Source organism: Monodelphis domestica, chromosome 2 (genome assembly GCF_027887165.1).
Source record: "Monodelphis domestica isolate mMonDom1 chromosome 2, mMonDom1.pri, whole genome shotgun sequence".
NCBI lineage: Eukaryota > Metazoa > Chordata > Mammalia > Didelphimorphia > Didelphidae > Monodelphis > Monodelphis domestica.
In genome coordinates this window covers 498139598-498167393 of record NC_077228.1, presented here as the reverse complement: position 1 = coordinate 498167393, position 27796 = coordinate 498139598, and the positions used below count along the sequence as shown (strand labels likewise).

The 27796-nt window shown below is 40.5% G+C and overlaps 1 protein-coding gene across 1 annotated transcript; it reads left to right on the top strand.

The window, feature by feature from the left end:
• LOC100019988 (uncharacterized) lies at positions 1-27534 on the top strand. Its single transcript, XM_007485473.3, has 3 exons — positions 1-3761; positions 3801-5453; positions 27424-27534. Exons 1-3 carry the CDS (start codon positions 111-113, stop codon positions 27532-27534), a joined length of 5415 nt encoding a protein of 1804 aa, XP_007485535.2. The 5' UTR covers positions 1-110.
• The last annotated feature ends 262 nt before the right edge of the window (positions 27535-27796 follow it).

The window sequence follows — 27796 nt, the reverse complement described above, 5'->3', positions numbered from 1 at the left end:
ATCTGTTGGCAAAGAGTACTGCCATGCTTCAGGGTCAAAGCGAAAGCAACAAGGTCGCCATCACCAGGAGAAACAAAGTGAAACAGAGGATCAAGAAGAGTTGAAGGGGCATGAGTCAGGCTCCAGTCACTCAAGTTGGAGTTCAGGAGAAGAATATGGTTCATCCAGGTCTGGGCGATCACAAGGGAGCAAGCAACATGGGCATAAGTATAGCTCTACTGGGTGGAGAAAGAAAGATTATTCAGGAAATGGGGAGGGATCAGGGAAGAACTATCACAGATCAAGCTCAAGCTACTCAAGGAGTAGTAGCCAAGAGAAACATGGGTTCAAAGATAATGAGCAGTGGGGAAGGAGACGTAATTCAAGCATTAGCCCCTCCAGAAAATCTGGAGGAGAAGAATATGAATCAGGCACAGATCAATCAGGTAGATGGAGAAGACAAAGACATGGATCCAGCAATAGCCAGACAGGGGGATTTGGGGTACAAGAAGAAGGATCCAAAAGAGGGAGGGGAAGAGAACAAGGACATTGGTCCAGATCACATCAATCATCTAGCTATGAACGGCCTGAATCTGGGGCAAATCAGTCATCTACCTATGAGTATGGACAACATGGGTCTAGCTCAGAGCAGTACTCCAACTATGGACAAAATGAGTCAGGCTCAGGACAGTCTTCTAGTCATGGAAAATGTGAATGTGGTTCAGGTCAGTCCTCAAATCAGTCCTCTAGCTTTGGGTCTGGTTCTGGTCAATCATCCAGAGAGAGACGACATGGATCTAGCTCAAGTGGTCAATCAGGAAGTTGGGGAGGACAAGGATACAGTTCAGGTTCAAATCAGTCCTCTAGGCATAGACAACATGGGTCAGGCACAGGTCAATCTACCAGATCTGGACAACAAGGATCAGGCTCAGGACAGTCCTCTAGTTATGGACAACATGGCTCTGGCTCCAGTGGCCATTCAGGGAGTTGTGAAGGACAAGGACATTATTCCAGTTCACATCAATCCTCCAGCTATGGTAATCATGAATCAGGATCAGGTCAGCCCTCCAGCTATGGCCAACATGGATCAGGCTCAGGTCAGTCTTCCAGCTATGGCCAACATGGATCAGGCTCAGGTCAGTCCTCTGGTTATGGCCAACATGGGTCAGGCTCAGGTCAGTCCTCTGAGTATGGTCAACATGGATCAGGCTCAGGTCAGTCCTCTAGCCATGGCCAATATGGGTCAGGCTCAGGCCAGTCCTCTCGCTATGGTCAACATGGATCAGGCTCAGGTCAGTCCTCCAGCCATGGCCAATATGGGTCAGGCTCAGGCCAGTCCTCTCGCTATGGTCAACATGGGTCAGGCTCAGGTCAGTCCTCTGGATATGGTCAACATGGTTCAGGCTCAGGCCAGTCTTCTAGCTATGGACACCATGGGTCAGGTTCCAGTGGTCATTCAGAGCGTTGTGGAGGACAAGAACAATACTCTAGTTCACAGAAATCCTCCAGCCATGGCTATCATGGGTCAGGCTCAGGTCAGTCCTCCAACTATGGTCAACATGGATCAGGCTCAGGTCAGTCGTCTGGCTATGGCCAACGTGGATCAGGTTCAAGTCAGTCCTCTGGATATGGCCAACATGGATCAGGCTCAGGTCAGTCCTCCAGCTATGGCCAACATGGATCAGGTTCAGGTCAGTCCTCCAGCTATGGCCAACATGGATCAGGCTCAGGTCAGTCCTCCAGCTATGGCCAACATGGATCAGGCTCAGGTCAGTCCTCTGGATATGGTCAACATGGGTCAGGCTCAGGCCAGTCTTCTATCTATGGACAACATGGATCTGGATCTAGTGGTAATTCAGAGAGTTGTGGAGGACAAGAACACTACTCTAGTTCACAGAAATCCTCCAGCCATGGCTATCATGGGTCAGGCTCAGGCCAGTCCTCTGGATATGGCCAACATGGATCGGGCTCAGGTCAGTCCTCCAGCTATGGCCAACATGGATCAGGCTCAGGTCAGTCCTCTGGTTATGGCCAACATGGGTCAGGCTCAGGCCAGTCCTCTGGCTATGGTCAACATGGATCAGGCTCAGGTCAGTCCTCCAGCTATGGCCAACATGGATCAGGTTCAAGTCAGTCCTCTGGTTATGGCCAACATGGATCAGGCTCAGGTCAGTCCTCTGGTTATGGACAACATGGGTCAGGCTCAGGTCAGTCTTCTAGCTATGGACAACATGGGTCTGGATCCAGTGGTCATTCGGAATGTTGTGGTGGATCAGAACACTACTCTAGTTCACAGAAATTCTCCAGTCATGGCCATCATGGATCAGGGTCAGGACAATCCTCTGGCTATGGCCAACGTGGATCAGGTTCAAGTCAGTCCTCTGGATATGGCCAACATGGATCAGGCTCAGGTCAGTCCTCCAGCTATGGCCAACATGGATCAGGTTCAGGTCAGTCCTCCAGCTATGGCCAACATGGATCAGGCTCAGGTCAGTCCTCCAGCTATGGCCAACATGGATCAGGCTCAGGTCAGTCCTCTGGATATGGTCAACATGGATCAGGCTCAGGTCAGTCCTCTGGCTATGGCCAACATGGATCAGGTTCAGGTCAGTCCTCTGGCTATGAACAACATGGATCAGGCTCAGGTCAGTCCTCCAGCTATGGCCAACATGGGTCAGGCTCAGGTCAGTCATCTGGATATGGCCAACATGCATCAGGTTCAAGTCAGTCCTCTGGTTATGGCCAACATGGGTCAGGCTCAGGCCAGTCTTCTAGCTATGGACAACATGGGTCAGGCTCAGGTCAGTCTTCTAGCTATGGACAACATGGGTCTGGATCCAGTGGTCATTCAGAATGTTGTGGTGGATCAGAACATTACTCTAGTTCACAGCAATCCTCCAGTCACGGCCATCATGGATCAGGCTCAGGCCAATCCTCTGGCTATGGCCAACATGGATCAGGCTCAGGTCAGTCCTCTGGCTATGGCCAACATGGATCAAATTCAGGTCAGTCCTCCAGCTATGGCCAACATGGGTCAGGATCAGGTGAGTCCTCTGGATATGGCCAACATGGATCAGGCTCAGGTCAATCCTCTAGCCACAGCCAACATGGTTCAGGCTCAGGTCAGTCATCCAGCTATGGTGAACATGGATCAGGTTCAGGTCAGTCCTCTGGATATGGCCAACATGGGTCAGGCTCAGGTCAGTCCTCCAGCTATGGTCAGTCCTCTAGCCACAGCCAACATGGTTCAGGCTCAGGTCAGTCATCCAGCTGTGGTCAACATGGATCAGGTTCAGGTCAGTCCTCTGCATATGGCCAACATGGGTCAGGCTCAGGTCAGTCCTCCAGCTATGGTCAGTCCTCTAGCCATGGCCAACATGGATCAGGATCAGGTCAGTCCTCTAGTTATGGCCAACATGGCTCAGGCTCAGATCAGTCCTCTAGCCACAGCCAACATGGTTCAGGCTCAGGTCAGTCGCCCAGCTATGGTCAACACGGATCCAGTTCAGGCCAGTCCTCTGGATATGGCCAGCATGGGTCAAGCTCAGGTCAATCCTCTAGCCACAGCCAACATGGTTCAGGGTCAGGTCAGTCCTCTGGATATGACCAACATGGATCAAATTCAGGTCAGTCCTCTAGCTATGGCCAACATGGGTCAGGATCAGGTGAGTCCTCTGGATATGGCCAACATGGATCGGGCTCAGGTCAATCCTCTAGCCACAGCCAACATGGTTCAGGCTCAGGTCAGTCATCCAGCTATGGTGAACATGGATCAGGTTCAGGTCAGTCCTCTGGATATGGCCAACATGGGTCAGGCTCAGGTCAGTCCTCCAGCTATGGTCAGTCCTCTAGCCACAGCCAACATGGTTCAGGGTCAGGTCAGTCATCTAGCTGTGGTCAACATGGATCAGGTTCAGGTCAGTCCTCTGCATATGGCCAACATGGGTCAGGCTCAGGTCAGTCCTCCAGCTATGGTCAGTCCTCTAGCCATGGCCAACATGGATCAGGATCAGGTCAATCCTCTAGTTATGGCCAACATGGCTCAGGCTCAGGTCAATCCTCTAGCCACAGCCAACATGGTTCAGGCTCAGGTCAGTCATCCAGCTATGGTCAACATGGATCCAGTTCAGGCCAGTCCTCTGGATATGGCCAGCATGGGTCAAGCTCAGGTCAATCCTCTAGCCACAGCCAACATGGTTCAGGGTCAGGTCAGTCCTCTGGATATGGCCAACATGGGTCTGGATCAGGTCAGTCCTCTAGCCATGGTCAACATGGTTCAGGATCAGGTCAGTCTTCCAGTCATAGCCAACATGGATCAGGTTCAAGTCAGTCCTCTGGCTATGAACAACATGGATCAGGTTCAGGTCAGTCCTCTGGCTATGGCCAACATGGGTCAGGATCAGGTCAGTCTTCCAGTCATAGCCAACATGGTTCAGGGTCAGGTCAGTCCTCTGGATATGGCCAACATGGGTCAGGATCAGGTCAGTCCTCTAGCCATGGCCAACATGGGTCAGGATCAGGTCAGTCTTCCAGTCATAGCCAACATGGTTCAGGGTCAGGTCAGTCCTCTGGATATGGCCAACATGGATCAGGCTCAGGTCAGTCCTCTAGCCATGGCCAACATGGGTCAGGATCAGGTCAGTCTTCCAGTCATAGCCAACATGGTTCAGGTTCAGGTCAGTCCTCCAGTTATGGCCAACATGGATCCAGTTCAGGCCAGTCCTCTGGATATGGCCAACATGGGTCAAGCTCAAGTCAATCCTCTAGCCACAGCCAACATGGTTCAGGTTCAGGTCAGTCCTCTAGCCACGGCCAACATGGATCTTGCTCTGGTCAATCCTCTAGCTATGGACAATGTGGATCCAGCTCTGGTGGTCAGTCAGAAAGTTGTGGACCACAGAGACATAGTAGCTATGGGCAATGTGGGTCCAGCCAAGGTCAGTCTTCTAGCTATGGACAACATGGGTCCAACTATGGTCAGTCCTCTAGATGTGGTTCTGGCTCAAGTCAGTCTTCCAGCCAGAGACGATGCAGATCCAGCTCTGGTAGTCGATCAGAGAGCTGTGGAGGACGTAGATATAGTTCCACTTCACGTCGATCCTCTAGTTATGGGAGATGTGGGTCCAGCCCATGTCGGTCTTCTAGTTATGGTCAACAGAGATCCAGGTATGGCCAATCCTCAAGCTGTGGATCTGGCTCAAGTCAATCCTCCAGCCAGAGAAGATATAGATATAGTTCAGGTGGATGCCAAGGACGTAGTTCCAGTTCACATAGGTCCTCCAGCTATGGACGACATGGATCTTGCTCTAGTCAGTCTCCTAGCTTTGGACAACATGGGTCTTATTCAGGACAATCATCTAGTCAAAGACAATATGGATCCTGTTCAGGTGGCCGGTCACAGAGCTGTGGACGACAAGGACGCAGTTCAAGTTCACATCAGTCCTCCAGCAATAGACGATGCAGGTCCGGCTCAGGTCAGTCCTCTAGTTATGAACAATATGGGTCTGGCTATGGTCAGTCCTCTAGCTGTGGTTCTGGCTCTGGCCAATCATGTAGTCAGGATCAATATGGCTCTAGCTCAGGTGGTCAGTCAATGAATTGTGGACAACAAGGACATAGTTCAAGCTCATATCAGTCCTCCAGCTATGGACAATGTGGGTCTGGATGCGATCAATCCTATTCACAATATGGCTGTCAGTCTTCTAGTTCTGGACCTCAAGGTTCAGGTGCAGCTCAGTACTGTAGCTCTGGAAGTTGTGAATCTTGTGTGACTGAACACACACCCGATTGGGGAAGGCACAAGTTCAGTTCAAATAGTATCTGTGGTGAGTTTGGGAAACAAACAGTTGGCTCCACATTCATCCAGTATGAGGACATCAACAATGAGTCACAAGTGGATAGAAATCATGAAAATAAGGAAGTTTGCAGCCTCTACAGTCAAGGTGTAGATGATTCTCTAAAAGTAAGAGGAAATTATGGAAGGGTGAGAACACATTCAGGTTCCTACTACCCTTGTAGCATCACTCCTCTCTATGAGTATTGCCAAGAGCAAAGATTTTATCACTATAAGTGAAAGAAAGCTGAATGACAAATAACTGAAATGCTTATTGAAAAAAGAAAAGAAAAGAAAAGAAAAGAAAAATGTATACTATGACCAAGCTATTCATTGTGGCATTTAGTTCTGGGAATAGGGCAGGCTGTTTTTGTCCTTTTCTTTTAAACCTAGATGTCAACTCAATGTCTTCTATTTGGTGGTAGTTTCTTAGAACAATTCCACTTAGTGGTATAGGGTGTTTTAGCTCCTTGGTTAGGAAATGGTGAGAAGAAATCCATGGAGCCTGACACTAAATATGGGGCAGTATTCATTTAGGGCAATACAGTTTGGGAGTTTGGGAATTTTTTTTATCTGAAGAACTTGATGGGACAGGGCGGGGGTGGGCAGAGTTTCTCCCAGGTTATTAAATTTACTGATATAAAAGCTGATATTCCATTCCAAGAAAGAAGTGAGATTACCTAACTTCGAATTGACCAGTTCTCAAAGCCAAAGCTATAGGGGCAGAGTCATGGACTGCCTTCAAATCCATGCAATAGAGTAGGTGGGAGGGGAAGGGCCTCAAGACAGGCATGCAGTTTCATTGGTTTCTCTCCCCATAGTGCTTATCCAACTCTGACTCTTAAGAGCAGCTTTGATAAGTAAACTAAAAATCAACTGGAATGAGCAACTGGGACCATGTTGTCCCCTCTAGCCACTAGATAAGGTGGTTAAAAATGGAAATTGACAACATTTTTGTCCAAAGAGCAAATATTTGGGACTCAAACTTCACCTAAAAAGAAAGATAACCACTTAGCAACTATTCTAGGCTAGAAAAAAATATGGAGGAAATGGGGTGTGGCTGAAGAGAAACTATGCATTTAAGTAACCTTTCCACTTTGAAGAAAGTTATCTATAAGGAAAGGGGGAGGGGAAATGTATATTATAACTGATTTTTTTGGTTGTTGTTCAACTGTGATAACCTCAAAATTATTGCTGTTCCCTTGAGGGCATTTGGTACATTTTGAAAACTGTATTCCTTGAAAACTGATAATAAACTATTATTTATCAAACACTATAATTTGTGTCTTCTCTACTTCATTCTCAGATCAGACTAGGAACTGAGTTCAACTATACTATCTACCAAGAACATATTCATTACTCCTTCCCCAAAAATAGGAAGGAAGAAAAGAAATGAAATAAACATTTATTAAATTCCTATACTCTGCCAGGCACTGTTCAAATATTATCACATTTATTTGTCACCACAACCCTAAGTTCTATTATCCCCATTTTACAATTCAATAAATTGAGGCAAATATGTTAAGTGACTTCCCCAGGGTCACATGACTAGTGAGAGTTCAAGGCTATTTTAACTTAGTTCTTCCTAACCTTGGCTCATTCCATTGTGCCATCTAGCTGCCTCTAAACTAGTGTTTTGTATTGCACAGATATAAATGAAAAAGATTCAAAAGAATTAAGAAGTTAAACTATTTCACTAAGGCCACAGAGTTTTAAAAAAAAATTGAACCAGGATACACAAAATGACAGAATATTGAAACTGGATTGTCTGTAGAGGTAATCCACTCCAACTTGCTCCTTTCAAAGTTGAGGGCAACAGAATTCAGAGATGAAGCCATACTTGCCCAAGAACACACAGTGAAATACTAGGTTATAAATTCCTTGGCTCTGCCCTATGAAGCACTACCAAAACTTCTAGGAAGGCATTTGTCAGTTTGTTACCAAATGGTGGAGAGGGAGAGGAAAAGGGAGAAGGAGAGAGAGAGAGAGAGAGAGAGAGAGAGAGAGAGAGAGAGAGAGAGAGAGAGAGAGAGAGAGAGAGAGAGAGAGAGAGAGAGAGAGAATTTGTTTATCTAAATCTGGGCTTAATCTAATGGGCAAATATTATTAAGGTAACATTCTCTTATGGCCTCACAGCCACTCCAAGTTCAGATATTGGTTCTCCTTCTAACAGATGAACAACACACAAAATAGTCCCCATCCTCTACATCCTCTAGCCCAGAGTTTTACAGGTTTAATTCAGGTGGCTCAGAGAGATTTTACACAAAGAGGGATGAAATCCCTTTACAAATGTACCAATCCAGAATAATTAATAGCCCAAATTCCTATGAATACAACAAGCATGAATAGCTCATAGAAAGACAAACATGGAGGTCTGCATGTTGTTTTGTGTTAAGGACAACTAAATAGACTCATCAGTTCTAGCTATTTCTGTTCGTGTGCTCTACCTCCTCTCTTTGGGGAAGGGGATCCAGTCTAATAAGATTGCATCAGATATAAAAAATATGTTTAGCAAATTACAAAATCATAGAAATATGGAATCTTAAAACTAGAAAGAGACCTCAGAAGAATAAATATCAAACCTGGACATGAATGAGAATTTCCTTTACACTAGCTAGGTGGCACAATGAATAGAATATTGGATTTAGAGTCAAATTCAAATCTTATTTAACATGTTTATTAGTTGTATGACTATGCAAGTCAGACTTTCTCAACATCAGCTTCCTTATCTTTAAAAGGGAAATAATAGTACTTCATAGAATTGTAAGAATCAAATGATATAATGTGTATAAAGCACTTTGCAAACCTTAAAATTCTGCTGTTGCTGTTATTATGATTGTCATCCTTATCCCTGAAATGAAATTTTTCAGTTCTTATGCCAGAGCTTCCTCTAGAGCAGAGGAACCCATTGACTCCTGAGGCTGCCCATTCACTTTTGGAGAGTTCCAGTTACTTCTAATTACCTTTCTGGCTGCTATTTCTACCCATTTCACATACTTATGTCCTCTGGGTCCAGGAGGAACAAGTCTGATCTCCCTTCTACCAGATGCTTGAATACACTTATCTTGTCCTTCTAAGCTTTCTGTTTACCAGCTAAAAGTTTCTTCAGTCAATGCTCATTTGGCATTGTCTCCAGTTCTCTTCCCCACCCTGTGTTTGTCATTGTTCTTCCTTAAAAGTGGTACTCAGAAAGGAGCATACTACTCAGATCGATTCTTCCCAGGGTACAATGCAACAACTCCCTTGAGAAACTATGTCTCAGTGTAGCCTAAGATTGACTAGCCCAAGTTCCTCTCTTATAATAGGCACTTAATAAATATATGTCAATAGTTTTTTTTTTCACTGACTCAATACACAATTGGCTCAATTTTAGCTTATAGTCTTAAATCCCCCGAATCTTTTTCATACAAATGTCATTAAAAAAAAAAAAACATTTACTAAATATTTACAATGTGTTTATACTGTACTAAGTTCTGGGGATAAAGAAAGTCAATTGCTCTAGTCCAGTCCCCTTTTCACCATGTTGTACTAATATGGATGATTTCTTTTTACTCAAGTTTAGTGCTTTACATATAACTACTGCAAATTTAAACTAATTAGATTTAGCCCATTGTTCTAGCCTGCAGAGATCTTTTTGGATTCTGAATTTGCCAACATGGTAGGTGTCCTCCCCCAGCTTTGTGTCATCTGCAAATTTAACCAACATATGATCTATGCTTTTATCTAAGTTATAAAATAGAAATACTGAACTGTCCAAGAGATGCCTGGGGTACCCTATATGAAACCTCCTTCTTGGTTCACACCCAACTACTTCTTGAGTCATTCAGCCAGCTCTGAGCCCACTTCAAATTCATCCATATATTTTTATTTTGTTTTCAAGGGAAACACTAGACTCTTTGACATGTTTTACTGTCATTTAGATATCCATGGTCTACAGAATTACCCTCACTTACTAGCCTATTAGTAACCCTGTAGTAATAAAATGAGATAATATTTATAAAAGCACTTGGCACATAGTAAAATCTATATAAATGGTTATTCCCTCATCCCTCCCCCAATCAATAAAAGAAATGATTGATATGACTTGTCCTTAATGAAGCAATGCTGGCTCATATATTTCTAAATCCTCACAAACATTGCCTTTATTAACACCATGTAGAATTTTGGAAGATGCCAATGTTATCTTCATTTATGGTTGAGGAAACCAAGGCAAACAGAAGTTAAGTGAATTGTCTAAAGTCACACAACTATTAAGCTCTGAGATTGAATTTGAACTCAGGTTTTCCTGTCTTCAAGTCCAGAGTTCTATCCAGTGCTACATCTACTTTTTTTCTGCATAGGCAGTGCCCCATAACTCTAATGTGCTATCTTCTCTTCCCTACCTATTAAAATCTTTTAAGGCTCATCTTAGGTGAATCAGCACCTAGGTCTCCTGATAGCCACTCCAATGACCTTTCAATCATTGTTCCTTTCATGATAAGCAGTGGGAAAAAGGAGAGAAATGCAAGAAATCTTAGAGATATAATTCACATGTTAGTGACTTAGTTAAAAATCGGAGACATAAGAATATGAGGAAACATGATATAAGAAAAAGTTTGAGCTAATATCAAAGTTTCGAACAGAGAAGACCAAGTGAATGACATGGGTATCAAGAAAATAGTGAAGTCAAAATGAAAAGTAGGTTTTTTTGGAACATAGGTTAGAAAAATTCTACTTAGAATGGATAGAGTCTGAGGCACCAGGAGGAAACACATATTGGAGATGTTTAAAAGATTATTGGTGGAAAATTTTGAAACTTTGAAGAGAGATCAGGATTGGAAATGAAGCTATGAAACCACAATTCAGGTGAAACCGTGAGAATGAATGACTCTCTTAAGAGAATATAGAAGATTACCCATTTTAAGCACTGCAAAAGGACAAGTATCCAATCAAGCAAATAGAAGATCAGCTAGAGATACAAGCAAAGCGATGAGAAAGTATCCCCAAAGGGGGGCATGGATCAATAGAATTAAGTACTAGAGAGGTCAAGCAGGATGAAGATGACTAAAGAAGGGCTTCTAGATTTGAAGATTATTTGTTGCTCGATGTTTTCCTTAGAAAGAGTAATTTGAGTACTGTAATTAGGAAAGAAGCCAAGTTATAAAAGGTGGAATAATGCCCATATAAATCATAAATGATCTCATTTCCTTTTTCAACAAAGTTCTAGACCAAACAGCAAGAGGAAGTCAAAGACCTAGTTTGCCTCAATTTTAGTAAAGCATTAATTAGTAATCAAAATTATTAATATTATCCTCATGGGCAAGTCAGAGAGATGTAGAACAAATCAGTGGTGGTCCATCCTATAAATTAAGGACTACTGAGGGCTGAAGATTTATTACAAGGGACTCCATAATTTATATGGAGTCCCAAAGTCATTTAGCTCCAATAAAACATGCAACATGACAATATATAATTAACATGAAATTTAATTTCTGTAGAACAATGTATTCTGTATATACAAGGTATCCCAAAAGTTGAGATATTCAATATATTATTCTCTTTCAAATATATGTAAATATTGTCATGATTTATAAAATAAACACATTTTTAAATATTGCTGAACTTTCCATTTTTACAATTTTTTTCTGCTAGCTGGAATGTATTTTTTAATACATTACTAGTGAACTTTTTCATGGAATGTGAAATCATGGAATTTTGAAATCAAAATCATGGAATCTTAAAGTTGGAAAAGATCTCAGTGACAGGGACTGTCTTTTGACTTTCTGTATCCCCAGGGATACAGTGTCTGGCACATAGTGGGAGCTTAAGAAATATTTATCCACTGCCTAACTAAAAAAACAATAAAAGGAATATGAACAACAGCAGCTGCTTAGACCTTTGCAGTTCTGCAAGTTAGACACATGCCACTTTCTGGGAACTGTAATAAACTGCAAAACTTTGAGTTAACTTCTAAGAGGAGCCCCAACTGTCACAGTAAATATCTCCTAGATACCAAGTATTGACTGAACTGGCATAATCCTCTCCTATGTGCCTGTGATACGGAGTAAATATTGATTTTAATCCATTCCCCCAAAAGAACTCCCACTATCACACACCCAAGAAGAGTGGCCATCTTTGGAGGGAGCAGCAAAAGATGAGTGAGGCATACTACATTTGAGATGACAGAAAAAATAACTAACTATAGATATCCTTCAAGCAGAGAGAGATAGAAGGAAACAGAGCCGAGAGGATTGAACTGGAGGAGATATAGATTTGGAAGACTTCTATTTATGCAACAAAAGGTGATAAAGCCTAAAAGCTAACAAAGCAGAAAATTAACACACACACACACACACCCCAGTGCCCAAGAATTGACTACATAAAACTTTAAGAATGAGGAGAGAACCTGTATTTGAGACTAGTAACATAAATAATGAGCTGGCTTTCTCTTACAACCATACTCCTATCAAACCTCTTAACAGGATCAAACCTGTACTCCGGATTTCATCAGAAGGTCACTTTTAGAAACTAACCTAACCAGTTCAGCTCATAAATAAATATTCTGGGGCCCTTTACAGAATACGCCAAACAAAGCAAAACATTTGCTTCTCTTTTCAAAGCAATAGCTAAATTCTTTTCTGATGTTTACTCACACGATTCTATTTTTGTTCATGGAAAAAATTAATATTTCCATTTTGTAGACTATGTGCAGTAGATAAGTACTTATAGTGGAACAAGTACACATGGCATTGACAATGCCATCTAAAAGATTAATATTTCCTCTAACTTACTCATAGTATTTTGGTTTCATCTAAATAGAATGCAACATTTTTCTGGATCTTAAAAAAAAAAAAACCTTTATCTTTGTTTGACTTTTTTAAGCATACAGAAAATGTCCTTTATTGTTGTGTTACATATTATATTGTTTTATGTACATATATATATATTGTTCTCATAAAAAGAAAGCAAGGACTTCTGGTCAAGATGGCGAATTAGGGAAAGCTAAAGTTCAGATCTCAGGAAACCCTTCCCTACCGAACTCAAACTATATGCTCCTAGGGCACCGAAATTCAAAACAAACAACAGCATAGACCCCGGGAATCCTCCTCCTGGACCTGGATCAAAAGGTACGCCCCCCCCCCCCCCCAAAAGCCAGAACCCGAGATCACTAGGACTTAAGGGGTAGGCAGAAGGAAGGTCCCAGGACCCATCCCCCCCAACCCAGAGCACTGAGTCCAACGCAGCAGAGGGAACCTCAGAACCTAAGGGCCGGCTATTCTGAAGGCCACTTCCTGAAAACAACCTGACTCAGTCGCGGGGGCACCCAGACAGCAGGGAAACAGAGAGAGACGGGGGGAGCTTGTATCCCCTGGATGGATCCTTCCATCCGAGTCTCATGGAAGGTCCCTGCCTCAGAGCATACTCAGTTCAACCCAGGGAAAGCTAATTCTTTCAGGAGCCCTTGGAGCTCCAGGAAGCCGCGGCCCCTCCCCCCTCAGAGTGCTGGCTCTCCTGGCCGGCTAAGGCACAGAAACAAACACCCTGCATAAAGGGCCAAGCCAGGCTCAGAGCGTGGAAGTAAGGCAACGGAGAAGCATCAGGAGGGAACCAAGGAGGGCAATAACAAGGAAACACCAGCAATTCCTGGCTTCCCGGGGAAGACAGAACAACAACTGCATAGAATGGACAATCTGTGTAGGGCTAAAACCTCTGAACACCAAACAGAGATAAGAAAAGCTAGTCCTCCCCACTCAGATGGAGATGGCAAACTCCACAGAAGCACAAAAGCCCCAAAATTCCAAGAAGAAGGGGGCGACTTTGGACACATTTTATGGAGCAAAAATACAAACTACAGAGGAGATAGAAGAGGAAACACAAGCAAATGCCCCGAAACCTTCCAAAGGAAATAGAAACTCTCCACAAACCCATGAAGAATTTTAATCGGAAAGGATCAAAAATATAGAAGCCCTCTGGGAGGAAAAATGGGAAATAATGCAAAAGAAATTTATGCATCTACAAAACCAGTTTGACCAAAGTGAAAAGGAAAACCAGGCTTTAAAAGTCAGAATCAGGCAACTCGAAGACAATGAGCAAGAATTAATAAAGCAAAGCCAAAAGACCAAGAAATTAGAAGAGAACATAAAGTATCTCACCAACAAGGTGACAGACTTGGAAAATAGAAGAAGAAGAGATAATTTAAGAATAATTGGACTTCCAGAAAAGCCAGAAATAAACAGCAAACTCGACATCGTAATACAAGATATAATCAAAGAAAATTGCCCAGAGATTCTAGAACAAGGGGGCAATACAGCCACTGACAGAGCTCACAGAACACCCTCTACACTAAACCCCCAAAAGACAACTCCCAGGAATGTAATTGCCAAATTCCAAAGCTTTCAAACAAAAGAAAAAATCCTGCAAGAAGCCAGAAAAAGACAATTTAGATATAAAGGAATGCCAATCAGGGTCACACAAGACCTTGCAAGTTGCACTCTGAATGATCGTAAGGCATGGAACATGATTTTCAGAAAGGCAAGAGAGCTGGGTCTTCAACCAAGAATCAGCTATCCAGCAAAACTGACCATATACTTCCAAGGGAAAAGTGTGGGCATTCAACAAAATAGAAGATTTCCAAGTTTTTGCAAAGAAAAGACCAGAGCTGTATGGAAAGTTCGATATCTAAAAACAAAGAGCATGGAATACCTGAAAAGGTAAATATGAAGGAAAGGGAAAAGGAGAAAAATGTTATCTTTTTCTTTTACTCAAACTCTCTTCTATAAGGACTACATTTATATCAATTTATGTATACTAATATGTGGGGAAAATGTAATGTGTAAATAGGGGAAAAAGAAAGACCAAACAGAATAATCTTTCTCACACAAAGATTCACACGGGAAGGGGAAGGGAAGAAAACTCCTATAAGAAGGAGAGGAAGAGAGTTTTTACTTAAACCTTACTCTCAGGGAAATCAACTCTGAGAGGGAAGAACATCCAGATCCATTGGGATCTTGAATTCTATCTTACCCAACAAGGGAAGGGAGAAGGGAAAACCAAGGGGGATACGGGGGAGGGAACAAAAAAAAAAGGAAGGGAAGAAGAGGGGGGAGGGGGAGGGAACAAAAAGGGAGGGACTAGAAGGGGAAACATATCAAGGGAGGGGACAAGGGGGACTGATTTAAAGTAAATCACTGGACTAAAAGGTAGAGCTGAAGAAGAAGGGTTAGAATTAGGGAAGGATATCAAAATTCCAGGGAGTACACAACTGACAGTCATAACTTTGAACGTGAATGGGATGAACTCACCCATAAAATGTAGATGAATAGCAGAATGGATTATAATCCAAAACCCTACCATATGTTGTCTTCAAGAAACACATATGAGGCGGGTAGACACCCACAAGGTCAGAATTAAAGGATGGAGTAAGACCTTCTGGGCCTCAACTGACAGAAAGAGGGCAGGAGTGGTAATCATGATATCAGATAAAGCCAAAGCAAAAATAGACCTGATCAAAAGGGATAGGGAAGGTAATTATATTTTGTTAAAAGGGACTTTAGATAATGAGGAAATATCACTAATCAACATGTATGCACCAAATAATATAGCACCCAAATTTCTAATGGAGAAACTAGGAGAATTGAAGGAAGAAATAGACAGTAAAACCATATTAGTGGGAGACTTGAACCAACCATTATCAAATTTAGATAAATCAAATCAAAAATAAATAAGAAAGAGATAAAAGAAGTGAATGAAATCTTAGAAAAATTAGAATTAATAGACATATGGAGAAAAATAAATAGGGATAAAAAGGAATACACCTTCTTCTCAGCACCACATGGCACATTCACAAAGATTGACCATATATTAGGTCACAGAAACATGGCACACAAATGCAGAAAAGCAGAAATAATAAATGCAGCCTTTTCAGATCACAAGGCAATAAAAATAATGATCAGAAATGGTACATGGAAAACCAAATCAAAAACTAATTGGAAATTAAACAATATGATACTTCAAAATCGTTTAGTTAGAGAAGAAATCATAGAACCAATTAATAATTTCATCGAGGAAAATGACAATGGTAAGACATCCTTTCAAACCTTTTGGGATGCAGCCAAAGTGGTAATCAGAGGTAAATTCATATCCCTGAGTGCATATATTAACAAACTAGGGAGAGCAGAGATCAATCAATTGGAAATGCAAAGAAATAAACTCGAAAGCAATCAAATTAAAAAACTCCAGCAGAAAACCAAACTAGAAATCCTAAAAATTAAGGGAGAAATTAATAAAATCGAAAGTGATAGAACTATTGATTTAATAAATAAGATAAGAAGCTGGTACTTTGAAAAAAACAAACAAAATAGACAAAATACTGGTCAATCTGATGAAAAAAAGGAAGGAAGAAAAGCAAATTAACAGCATCAAAGATGAAAAGGGGGACATCACCTCCAATGAAGAGGAAATTAAGGCAATCATTAAAAATTACTTTGCCCAATTATATGGCAATAAATTAACCAATTTAGGTGATATGGATGAATACATACAAAAATACAAACTGCCTAGACTAACAGAAGAAGAAATAGAATTCTTAAATAATCCCATATCAGAAAATGAAATCCAACAAGCCATCAAATAACTTCCTAAGAAAAAATCCCCAGGGTCTGATGGATTCACCAGTGAATTCTATCAAACATTCAGAGAACAGTTAATCCCAATACTATACAAACTATTTGACATAATAAGCAAAGAGGGAGTTCTACCAAACTCCTTTTATGACACAAACATGGTACTGATCCCAAAGCCAGGCAGGTCAAAAACAGAGAAAGAAAACTATAGACCAATCTCCCTAATGAATATAGATGCAAAAATCTTAAATAGGATACTAGCAAAAAGACTCCAGCAAGTGATCAGAAGGGTCATACACCATGATCAAGTAGGATTTATACCAGGGATGCAGGGCTGGTTCAATATTAGGAAAACCATCCACATAATTGACCACATCAACAAGCAAACCAACAAGAACCACATGATTATCTCAATAGACTCAGAAAAAGCCTTTGATAAAATACAACACCCATTCCTTTAAAAACACTGGAAAGCATAGGAATAGAAGGGTCGTTCCTAAAAATAATAAACAGTATATATCTAAAACCAACAGCTAATATCATCTGCAATGGGGATAAACTAGATGCATTCCCAATAATAACAGGAGTGAAACAAGGATGCCCATTATCACCTCTACTATTTGACATTGTACTAGAAACACTAGCAGTAGCAATTAGAGAAGAAAAAGAAATTGAAGACATCAAAATAGGCAAGGAGGAGACCAAGTTATCACTCTTTGCAGATGACATGATGGTCTACTTAAAGAATCCTAGAGATTCAACCAAAAAGCTAATTGAAATAATCAACAACTTCAGCAAAGTTGCAGGATACAAAATAAACCCACATAAGTCATCAGCATTTCTATATATCTCCAACACAGCTCAGCAGCAAAAACTAGAAAGAGAAATCCCATTCAAAGTCACCTTAGACAAAATAAAATACCTAGGAATCTATCTCCCAAGGAAAACACAGGAACTATATGAACACAACTACAAAACACTCTCCACACAACTAAAACTAGACTTGAGCAATTGGAAAACATTAACTGCTCATGGATAGGACGAGCCAATATAATAAAAATGACCATCCTACCCAAACTTATTTATCTATTTAGTGCCATACCCATTGAACTCCCAAAATATTTCTTTACTGATTTAGAAAAAAACATAACAAAATTCATTTGGAATAACAAAAGATCAAGGATATACAGGGAAATAATGAAAAAAAAAACCACAAATGATGGGGGCCTTGCTGTCCCAGACCTTAAACTATATTACAAAGCAGCAGTCATCAAAACAATTTGGTATTGGATAAGAGACAGAAAGAAGAATCGGTGGAATAGACTGGGGGCAAGCAACCTCAGCAAGACAGTATATGATAAACCCAAAGTCTCAGCTTTTGGGACAAAAATCCACTATTTGATAAAAACTGCTGGGAAAATTGGAAGACAGTGTGGGAGAGATTAGGAATAGATCAACACCTCAAACCCTACACCAAGATAAATTCAAAATGGGTGAATGACTTAAACTTAAAGAAGGAAACCATAAGTAAATTGGGTAAACACAGAATAGTATACATGTCAGACCTTTGGGAGGGGAAAGACTTTAAAACCAAGCAAGACATAGAAAGAATCACGAAATGTAAAATAAATAATTTTGACTACATGAAATTAAAAAACTTTTGTACAAACAAAACCAATGTAACTAAAATCAGAAGGGAAACAACAAATTGGTAAAAAATCTTCATAGAAATCTCTGACAAAGGTTTAAATACTCAAATTTATAAAGAGCTAAATCAATTGTACAAAAAATCAAGCCATTCTCCAATTGATAAATGGGCAAGGGTCATGGATAGGCAGTTTTCAGATAAAGAAATCAAAACTATTAATAAGCACATGAAGAAATGTTCTAAATCTCTTCTAATCAGAGAGATGCAAATCAAAACAACTCTGAGGTGTCACCTCACACCTAGCAGATTGGATAACATGATAGCAAAGGAAAGTAATGAAGGAGGGGATGTGGCAAAGTAGGGACATTAATTCATTGCTGGTGGAGTTGTGAATTGATCCAACCATTCTGGAGGGCAATTTGGAACTATGCCCAAAGGGTGACAAAAGAATGTCTACCCTTTGATCCAGCCATGGCACTGCTGGGTCTGTACCCCAAAGAGATAATGGACAAAAAGACTCGTACAAGAATATTCATAGCTGCGCTCTTTGTGGTGGCCAAAAACTGGAAAACGAGGGGATGCCCATCAATTGGGGAATGGCTGAACAAATTGTGGTATATGTTGGTGATGGAATACTATTGTGCTAAAAGGAATAATAAAGTGGAGGAATTCCATGGAGACTGGAACGACCTCCAGGAAGTGATGCAGAGTGAGAGGAGCAGAACCAGGAGAACATTTTACACAGAGACTAATCCACTGTGGTATAATCAAACATAATGGACTTCTACATTAGTGGCAGTGTAATGTCCCTGAGCAATCTGCAGGGATCTAGAAGAAAAAACACTATTCATAAGCAGAGGATAAACTGTGGGAGTAGAAACACGGAGGAAAAGCAACTGCCTGACTACAGGGGTTGAGGGGACATGACAGAGGAGAGACTCTAAAGGAACACTCTAATGCAAATATTAACAACATGGCAATGGGTTCGAATCAAGAACACATGTGATACCCAGTGGAATCACGCGTCGGCTATGGGGGGTGGGGGTGGGGGGAGGAAAAGAAAATTATCTTTGTCTTTAATGAATAATGCTTGGAAATGATCAAATAAAATATAAAATTTTTAAAAATAAAAATAAAAAGAAAGCAAGAAGATATTTAAGATAATCACAGAAGAAAAGAAACTCAAAAAAATCATAGGGATCACATAAGCCAACCTCTTTCTGTGTCCTCCATGTGATACAGATTTCATGAGAGGCTTGAATGATTGTATGTATTACCCAGAGGCCACCCACTCTTCTCACTTACGAATCTTCTCATTAGTGCTAAGCTAGGAACAAATTATATATGACAAAAAAAAATCCTCATTTCTGGATAGTGGCTACTATCTCCATTATCAAATGTCTATGTCAGAAGGAGAAAAGGAAGGCTACTACATGTCTAATTGAATGAGACATCATATAGTAGGACAGGGAGATAGCCCTGAACATCAGCATCCATCACTTCCTTCCCCTTCACTGTTTCTTTCTGTTTAGTCTTATTAATCTTGGCATTCCTCCACTTCTGTCTTCTCTTAGCTATCATCATCATCTTCTTCCTAAGGTAATAGACTTTTAAGCTGTAATAGAAATAGCCAACAAATTCAGCTGGTGGGGGGGGGGGGGGAAATCCGCTGAATGAATAGCTAAGCAACTTTATAAGACTGGAAATCAATAAAAATCATGGTCTAAGAAAGAGGATTCAGAGAAATGGTGACTTGGTCTGGTCCCAATTTTTTCTTTAAACCCTTACTTTCCATCTTAGAATCAATACTGTGTGTTGATCCCAAGGTAAAAGAGTGATAAAGGCTAGGTAGTGGGGGTTAAATGACTTGCCCAGGGTCACACAGCTAGGAAGTGTCTGAGGTCAGATTTGAAGCCAGGACCTCCTGTCTCTAGTCCTGGCTCTCAATCCACTGAGCCCCATAACTGCCCCTTGGCAGAGAAATTTAACTCTATTTCAAGACAGGTAGATTCCTCCTCTAGAAAAATATGATTAATGTTGCCACCTTTCAAAATGTTGTGAGAGCTGTAAACTGAGTGATGTGAGGAGTTACTAGGCAAAATAAGTGACTCCCTTATTAGATTATAAGCTGAGAAAGAGACAGAGACAGACAGACAGACAGACAGACAGAGACAGAGACAGAGAGAGAGTTCCTTCTGCCTCTGTTTGTATCCCCAGGGCTTAGCACATACTATATGCTTAATAAATGTTTATCACCTGGCTGACTAAAAAAACAATAAAAGGAAGATGAGCAACACAGTCAGCTTAGCCCTCTGCAGTTCTGCAAGTTAGACACATGCCACCTTCTGGGAACTGTGATAAACTGCAATGTGTGGCACAAGCAAAAGTTTGAGAGGTAACGTATAAGGGGAGCCTATTTTGAGAAAAAAGGACTGAAGCTATGTGGGACTCTGGGGAAAGGTTGCCCATGATCAGGAATCAGTGTTTTCCATGAGTCTCATGAAAAACCATTTTGTTTTCTTCAACTTATAAATAAACATTTTCTTCTTGGAGTCTTGTAAAGTCTGCATTTATAAGGGAAATTGGTGACAGTACCTTGATTGGTATGACTTAGTGAAAGTCCCCAGGTTTTCTAGTCACCAAGTCAGTTATGTGAGACAATCTAAATCTACCTGGGTTTTTCCTGATATATAAGAGCCTCTGACACAATCCAACCATTCATCCATGCATACATACATTGCATCCCCTCTATCATCCTGTAGCCCTTTTGCCCTTTGTGATTAAATTCCTTGAAAAGGCCATCTACAGTAGATACCTCCACTTTCTCTCCTCTCACTCACTTCTTAACTCCTTACAATTCAACTTCTGGCCTTAGCATCCCTCCAAATTGACTCTCTCCAAAATTATCAGTGATCTCTTACTTGACAACTCCAAAATTGTTTTCTCAGTCTACGTTCTGGAAGTCTTGGTAGCCTTTGAAACTATTGATGGCCCTCTTTTCTTTGATATTCTTTTTTCTCAAGTTTTTTAGTATGCAGCTATTCCCTAGTTCTCCTCCTATCTATTAGAGTCTCTTTTCCTAGATCTCAAACCAGGACACTCTAATCTGTGTCCCACAGGTTTCTGTCCTAGACCCTCTTCTTTTCTCCCCCTATCTTATTTCATGTGATAGTCTCATTAGCCTCCATGGATTTAATTACCATTTCTGTGTTGATGATTCTTATCTACTTATCCTGCCCTAACCTCTGCTGATCTACAATCTTGAATCTTCCAACTGCTACAGACTTCTGAAACTGAATGGCCATTAAATGTCTTAGATTCAACATGTGAAAAACTGAACTCATTATTTTTTGCCTAACCCCACCAACCACCTTCCCTATTACTATAGAGGGCAATATCAGTCTCCCAGTACCTCAGGATAACAACTTAGCTGTCATCAACTCCTCACTATCCCTGTATCTCATCTGATATCCTAGCCTATCAATTTCATCTTTGATATACCTCATCTTCCATCCTCTGATGCTGGTACCATCATGGTGACTGTAGGTCCCCATCATCTCACACCCGGATGATTATAATAATCTGCTGGGCGGGGGGGGGGGGGGGGGGAGGCAGAGGGAGAGTCTCCCTGCTCCAACTTGATTCAGCCATCAAAGAGATTTTTCTCAAGGGCAGGTTATTGTGTCAACTTCTTAATAAACTCCGGTGGCTCTCTGTTACCTCCAGAATCAAATACAAAGTTCTATTTATCATTCAGAGTCCTTCATAACATATTCTACCCCAAAAACATACACACATATATTTCCCTTTCAGGTCTTCCCACACCATATGTATTTCCCAGCATATACTCTTCATTTCAGTGACTCTAGACACCTTCCTATTCTTCAAGTAAGACACTCTCTCTCAGCTCTTGGCATTTTCCATAGCTGTCCTCCATACATCGTCTCCCCCATTCAAATGTGAGCTCCTTGAGTTGTTTTTATTTATTTGTTTTTTTTTTTAAACCCTTACCTTCCATCTTGGAATCAATACTGTGTATTGGTTCCAAGGCAGAAGAGTGGTAAGGGCTAGGCAATGGGGGTCAAGTGACTTGCCCAGGGTCACACAGCTAGGAAGTGGCTGAGGCCAGATTTGAACCTAGGACCTCCCATCTCTAGGACTGGCTCTTAATCCACTGAGCTACCCAGCTGCCCCCTCCTTGAGTTGTTTTTAAATTGTCTTTGTATCCCAAGTATTTAGCACAGTGGCAGACAATAATAAGAGCATAATAAATGCTTATTGATTGACTGACTGATCAATTCATCCACATAGGTAAGTCACTCCACTAAAACAGGCTTCAACCATTCCATGACTTCATATCTGACTTAATCAGTTGCTGGGGCCAAAATAAATTCATCACCAGATAGCTAATCTTCAAGTGAAACACCTCTTTTGAACTTGGTCCACTAAGCCTATATACTAAGAGGCTTTTTACACTTTGGTAAGACTTGTCAGAGCTTGTATAATGCTGGCATAATCTGCAAGAACTTGGGATCACTTTCATAGCATGACAAGGCATTGGAATAAGCTTTTTATAGAGGATTCTTCATGAATTTTTGGCCTAGATCTGCTGTTTTATTAGTATAGAGAATTCTCTATGATTAAACTCCCTCTGGGCAGCTAGGTTGCAAAGTGGATAGAAAACCAGACCTGGAGGCAGGAAGATTCATCTTCCTGCATTCAAATTTGGCCTCAGACACCGATTAGCTATGTGACTAAGCAAGTCGTTTCACCCTGTTTGCCTCAGTTTCCTCAATTGTAAAATGAGATAGAAAAGGAAATGGCAAATGATGCCAGTACCTTTGCCAAGAAAATCCCAAATGGGGTCACAAAGAGTCAGACATGACTGAAATGACCAAACAACAACAAAACTTCCTCGACCAATTCAGACTGGCAACTGTTCCGCAACTTGAAGTCTTAGAACGTTTCTTGGAACACTAATGCTAAGTGACTAGCCCAGGATAGAACAGCCAGCAGGTGCCAGAGATAGGGCTTAAAACCTGATGTTCTGTCATCAATACTGACTCTTCAACCATTAAACCAGCTGGCTCTCATTAACAGCTACCCAACAATGTTAAATAAGACATTGGCAAGCGAAATAGAGGCAAATATTTTAAAATTTTATCTTTTATGCCTAGATATCATGCCTGGGCAACAGATTGTGTCCGCTGCCTAAGGACCAGTCTAGCAAATTGTGATCCTGGTAATATGTGTTAACTGAGAACCCAGAGAGGCTGATGGAAACATGAAGAAATGGGCCTGATATTACATTGCTAAAGCAACTGTGGATTTTTATTGTTTTAAGAAAACAAGAAAGGTCCAAAAAGCTGTCCATACTCATTGACCTACCTAGAGATCCCATTACTAGAGGAAGGCTCCAAAGGTATTATTGAGAGAGTAAAAGACTGTTTGTATGAAAGTATTCATGGAAGTTTTGTTTTCTATGACAAAATAATTAGAAATAAAACAAATGCAATAAATGGGAGAAATGGACAGATGAATTGCAATATTTTAATGGATTATGTTACTGAAATGATAAATATTAGAAACATAAAGGAAGGGAACTATACGAAGAGATGAAATGAGAGGAAAAGAGAATAAGGATAATACTTACCATAATTATATTAAAAAATAACAGCCACAAAATCAGGAGAAAAAGTATAGAAGTAAAACAAATCCAAAATGAACTCAAAAGTAGAGGATGTTTCTATTAGCACACATATGTAATTATATATTTATAAACAAACTGTAAACACTGTAGAGTTTGTGGTTTTGCACATAATCTTTTTTTATGCAATTGTTTAGTTAAATTTTTTGGTGGTAGTGGTAATAGTTAATAAGTATATTTTTAAAAGTTTTTAATTAAATTAAATCTTTAAAAAAGACATCATGCCTGGGATGAAAAGGTGGTTTCATATTATGAATATGATTATTATAATGTATGACATCACTATAAGCAAGGCAGTATGGCATAGTGAATAATGAGCTAAACTCAGAACCTGGAGACAGACATTGGCTTTGTGACCAAGGCAAGTGTGCCTTCACTTCTCAGTATTCTAGGCACTCTCTAAGATTAAAAATTATGATAAAAGTGCTGACTTCTAAGGGTAGAGGTAGTTGCCTCATCTGGGAATTCTTTATATCAGCGGGATCACAAATACAGTACTTATCTCAGTGAGTAAGTCTAATCAAGCCAATAGTCATTTACTGAACATTTTCTTTGTGCCAAGCATTGTACTAAAAACTGAAGATACAAATAGAAACAAAAAAGATGGCGCTTGCCCTTAAGGAGCTTACATTCTAAAGGGGGAAGACCATATTAAAAGAGAGCAATAAATGGAGTGGGTGTACATGAGGGGGCCTGGGGGTGAAATCCAAAAAATGAAGGATGGCTGATCTAGGTCTTTCTTTAGAATGGTCAAATATACTGAAATGACCTGCTGATGGGACTACCTGCCTCAAGTCTCTCCTCATTCCATTCCATCCTCTATTCAGCCACCAAAAAGATTTTCCTAAAGCTCAGGTCCAACCATATGAGTCTCCTACTCAAAAAACCCCAATGGTTCCCTATCACCTCTAGGATCTCTGTTTGGCATTCAAACTCCTTTATGACCTATCCCCCACCACCACCACCTTTCCAGTCTTTTTCAAAACCCCTCTCCACCCAGTACTCCTTGACTCTGTGACACTGGCCTCTTCTCTGTTCCAAAAATAGGACACTCCATCTCTCCACTCCAGGAATTTTCTTTGCCTGTCTCTGTGCTGAAATGCTCTCCTTTCCCTTACTGCCTTCTCTGGCTTCCTTTAAGCTAACATCCCATTTTTAACAGGAAGCCTTTTCTACTCTCTCAGTTCTAATTCCTTCTGTTAATGTTATCCTATTTATCTCCTTTGTATATATTTGTTTACATATTGTTTCCCCCTTTTGATTATGAGCTTCTTAAGAACAAGAACTGTCCTTTGCCTCTTTTTGGGTCCCTGATACTTAACACAGTGCCTGGCACATAGTAGGCACATTCTTGTTGCTTTTGTTGTTGTTCCATCATTTTTCAGTTATTTTCCTGATGCCATTCCTAGCAGTCTATCCATTGCTTTACCAACTGTTTTATCTACTGTAGTACCTCGCTGTCCAATGGTAGGTACTTAATTAATGTTTTTTGATTAATGGAGTGATTGTTTGATTATAACCTCTGGGAGGAATTCACTCATTGGCAGAGGAGCAAATCAATAAGAGGAAAATCAATGAGAAAAATAATTGAGATGGCAGCTGGGTAGATCAGTGGATTGAGAGCCAGGTCTAGAGATGAGAGATCCTAGGTTCAAATCTGGCCTCAGACACTTCCCAGCTGTGTGACCCTGGGCAAGTCACTTAACCCCCATTGCCTAGCTCTTACTGCTCTTTTGCCTTGGAACCAATACAGAGTATTGATTCTAAGACAGAAGGTAAGGGTTTTAAATAATAATAGTAATAATAATAGAATTGATATGACATCAATTGAAATAAAGATTTTAATAAAAATATGGCATTTATTTATGTCTTTTTCAAAAAGGAAAAGTATAGAAAAAGAAGAATCATTCCTTGATACTCTGAAAATACTCATTTGAAACCAAGAGCTAACTTTATATAGACTGCAAGCAATACTAAGTTCTTTGAAGTTTTGCAAGCAAAGTGTGCATCCTACTCCCTAACTGAGTATCTCCAGGCTTCTATTCTAGTCCCTTTTTTCTTCCCTCCAGATGCCTGATCTCAGGGGCAGATTGGTGTCTCTCTGGATAGAACACTGATCTTGGAGCCTGTAAAATCTGAGTTCAAATCCAGTTTTAGATATTTACTAGCTTTGTGACCATGGGAAAGTCATTTAATCTTGGTTTATCTCAGTTTCTTCATCTGTAAAGTGGAGTTAATAGTAGCACTCACATTACAGAGTTGTTGTGAGGATCAAATGAGTTAATAAATATAAAACACTCAGCACTGTGCCTGACACATATTAACACAATATAAATGTTAGCTATTATTGTGTCACCATTTCCCATCAGTTCAATGATCATCTCTTTGTACATAATTCTCAGATCCATAAATCCACTCCTAGTCTCGTTCTTAAGCTCTATGCCTATAGTAATTATTAGACATGTCCAATTAGATGTGCTTACATTTCAGATTCAACATGTCAGAAACAGAATTCATTTCTTTCCTATACCCCACCCCCCACACCCATCCATCTCCTTAATTTCTCTATTTTTATTGAAGATGCTGCCAATTCTTCAGTCATCTGGGTTCACAACCTCACAGTTTTCCTTGATTCTTCATATTCCCTAATTTCCCCTCATATTGAATCATTTGTTAATTCTTCTTCAGTCTCCTTAAGATTTCTCATATACATTCTCTTCTATTCATTTGAATAAAAATCATCTGATAATATTCATCATATCTGCTCTAGAGTATTACAAATATCTTCTATCAAAAATAATCCTTTGATAATCTCCTAACTGAATAGAAAAGAAAGTTTCCCTTCTTGATTGCCTATAGCTACATGGGAAAGACTTCCATAGACTTCAAGTATTATCTGGACCAAAATATTTTCTCAATAGGTAGAACAAAGTAAAACTAAGTAATAATAATAATAATCATAGAAAAACAAAGTCAAATGATTAAAGTGAACAATGAAAGAATGAGAGGGGGAAAGTACAGGGAAAACACAGCAAGGAGTCAGGGAGATTAATGAACTTGTAGACTAGCTCATGAAACCAAAGAACACATTCAGAGATGAGCTACTAAGACCTAACAAGCAACTCCGGAATAATCAGAGGGAGGTAAAATATCAATGGATAATGGAGCATCAAAAGTTGCACTTGTACAAGTGGGACAAATCTTTCTTTATTAGACCTAGAGACATGAAGGTCTCCCTTAGTTTTTTTTCAGGAAAGTAATAGCTGGTCTAACCATAAACCTTTTCAGTAATGTCATACTTGGCTAGAAGCATAGAAGAACAGGATAGGACTAGAATTCTAATTCTATAATCCTAATTAGTCTCCCTTATTTCCAATTAGTCTCACTTTACTCTCCAAGACATATTCCTCATACCTAAGTGATGGTCATGTCATTTCTATGCTCAAGAAGCTCCAGGGATCCTTTATTACATTGATGAAAAAATGCTACCTTCTGTTGAGTATTAAAGGCCCATCACAATTTGGCTTCTGCATAACATTCCCAACTCCTTGCACATAATTAATTCTCCTTCACACATTCCACATTCCAGTCCAATTACTGACTGTTCCTCATACACAACATTTCATTTCCTGTTTTCCTTGTTTTTTTCCCACAGATAATTTCTTATGCCAAGAATGTACTCCCTTCCCACATCTGCCTCTTGGAATCTCTGTGCTTTGACTCAGAGATCCCACTGCCAGATACTCTGAAGGAGGTCAATGATTAAAAAGAAAGGCCCCAGGGATAGCTAGGGGTCGGTATTTAAAGCTCAGACCTAGAGATGGGAGGTGCTGGGTTCATATTTGACCTCAGACATTTCCTAGCTATGTGACTCTGGGCAAGTCATTTAACCCCAATTGCCTAGCCCTTACCTCTCTTCAGACTTAGAATCAATACACATTATTGATTCTAAGACAGAAAGGAAGGAAGGAAGGAAGGAAGGAAGGAAGGAAGGAAGGAAGGAAGGAAGGAAGGAAGGAAGGAAGGAA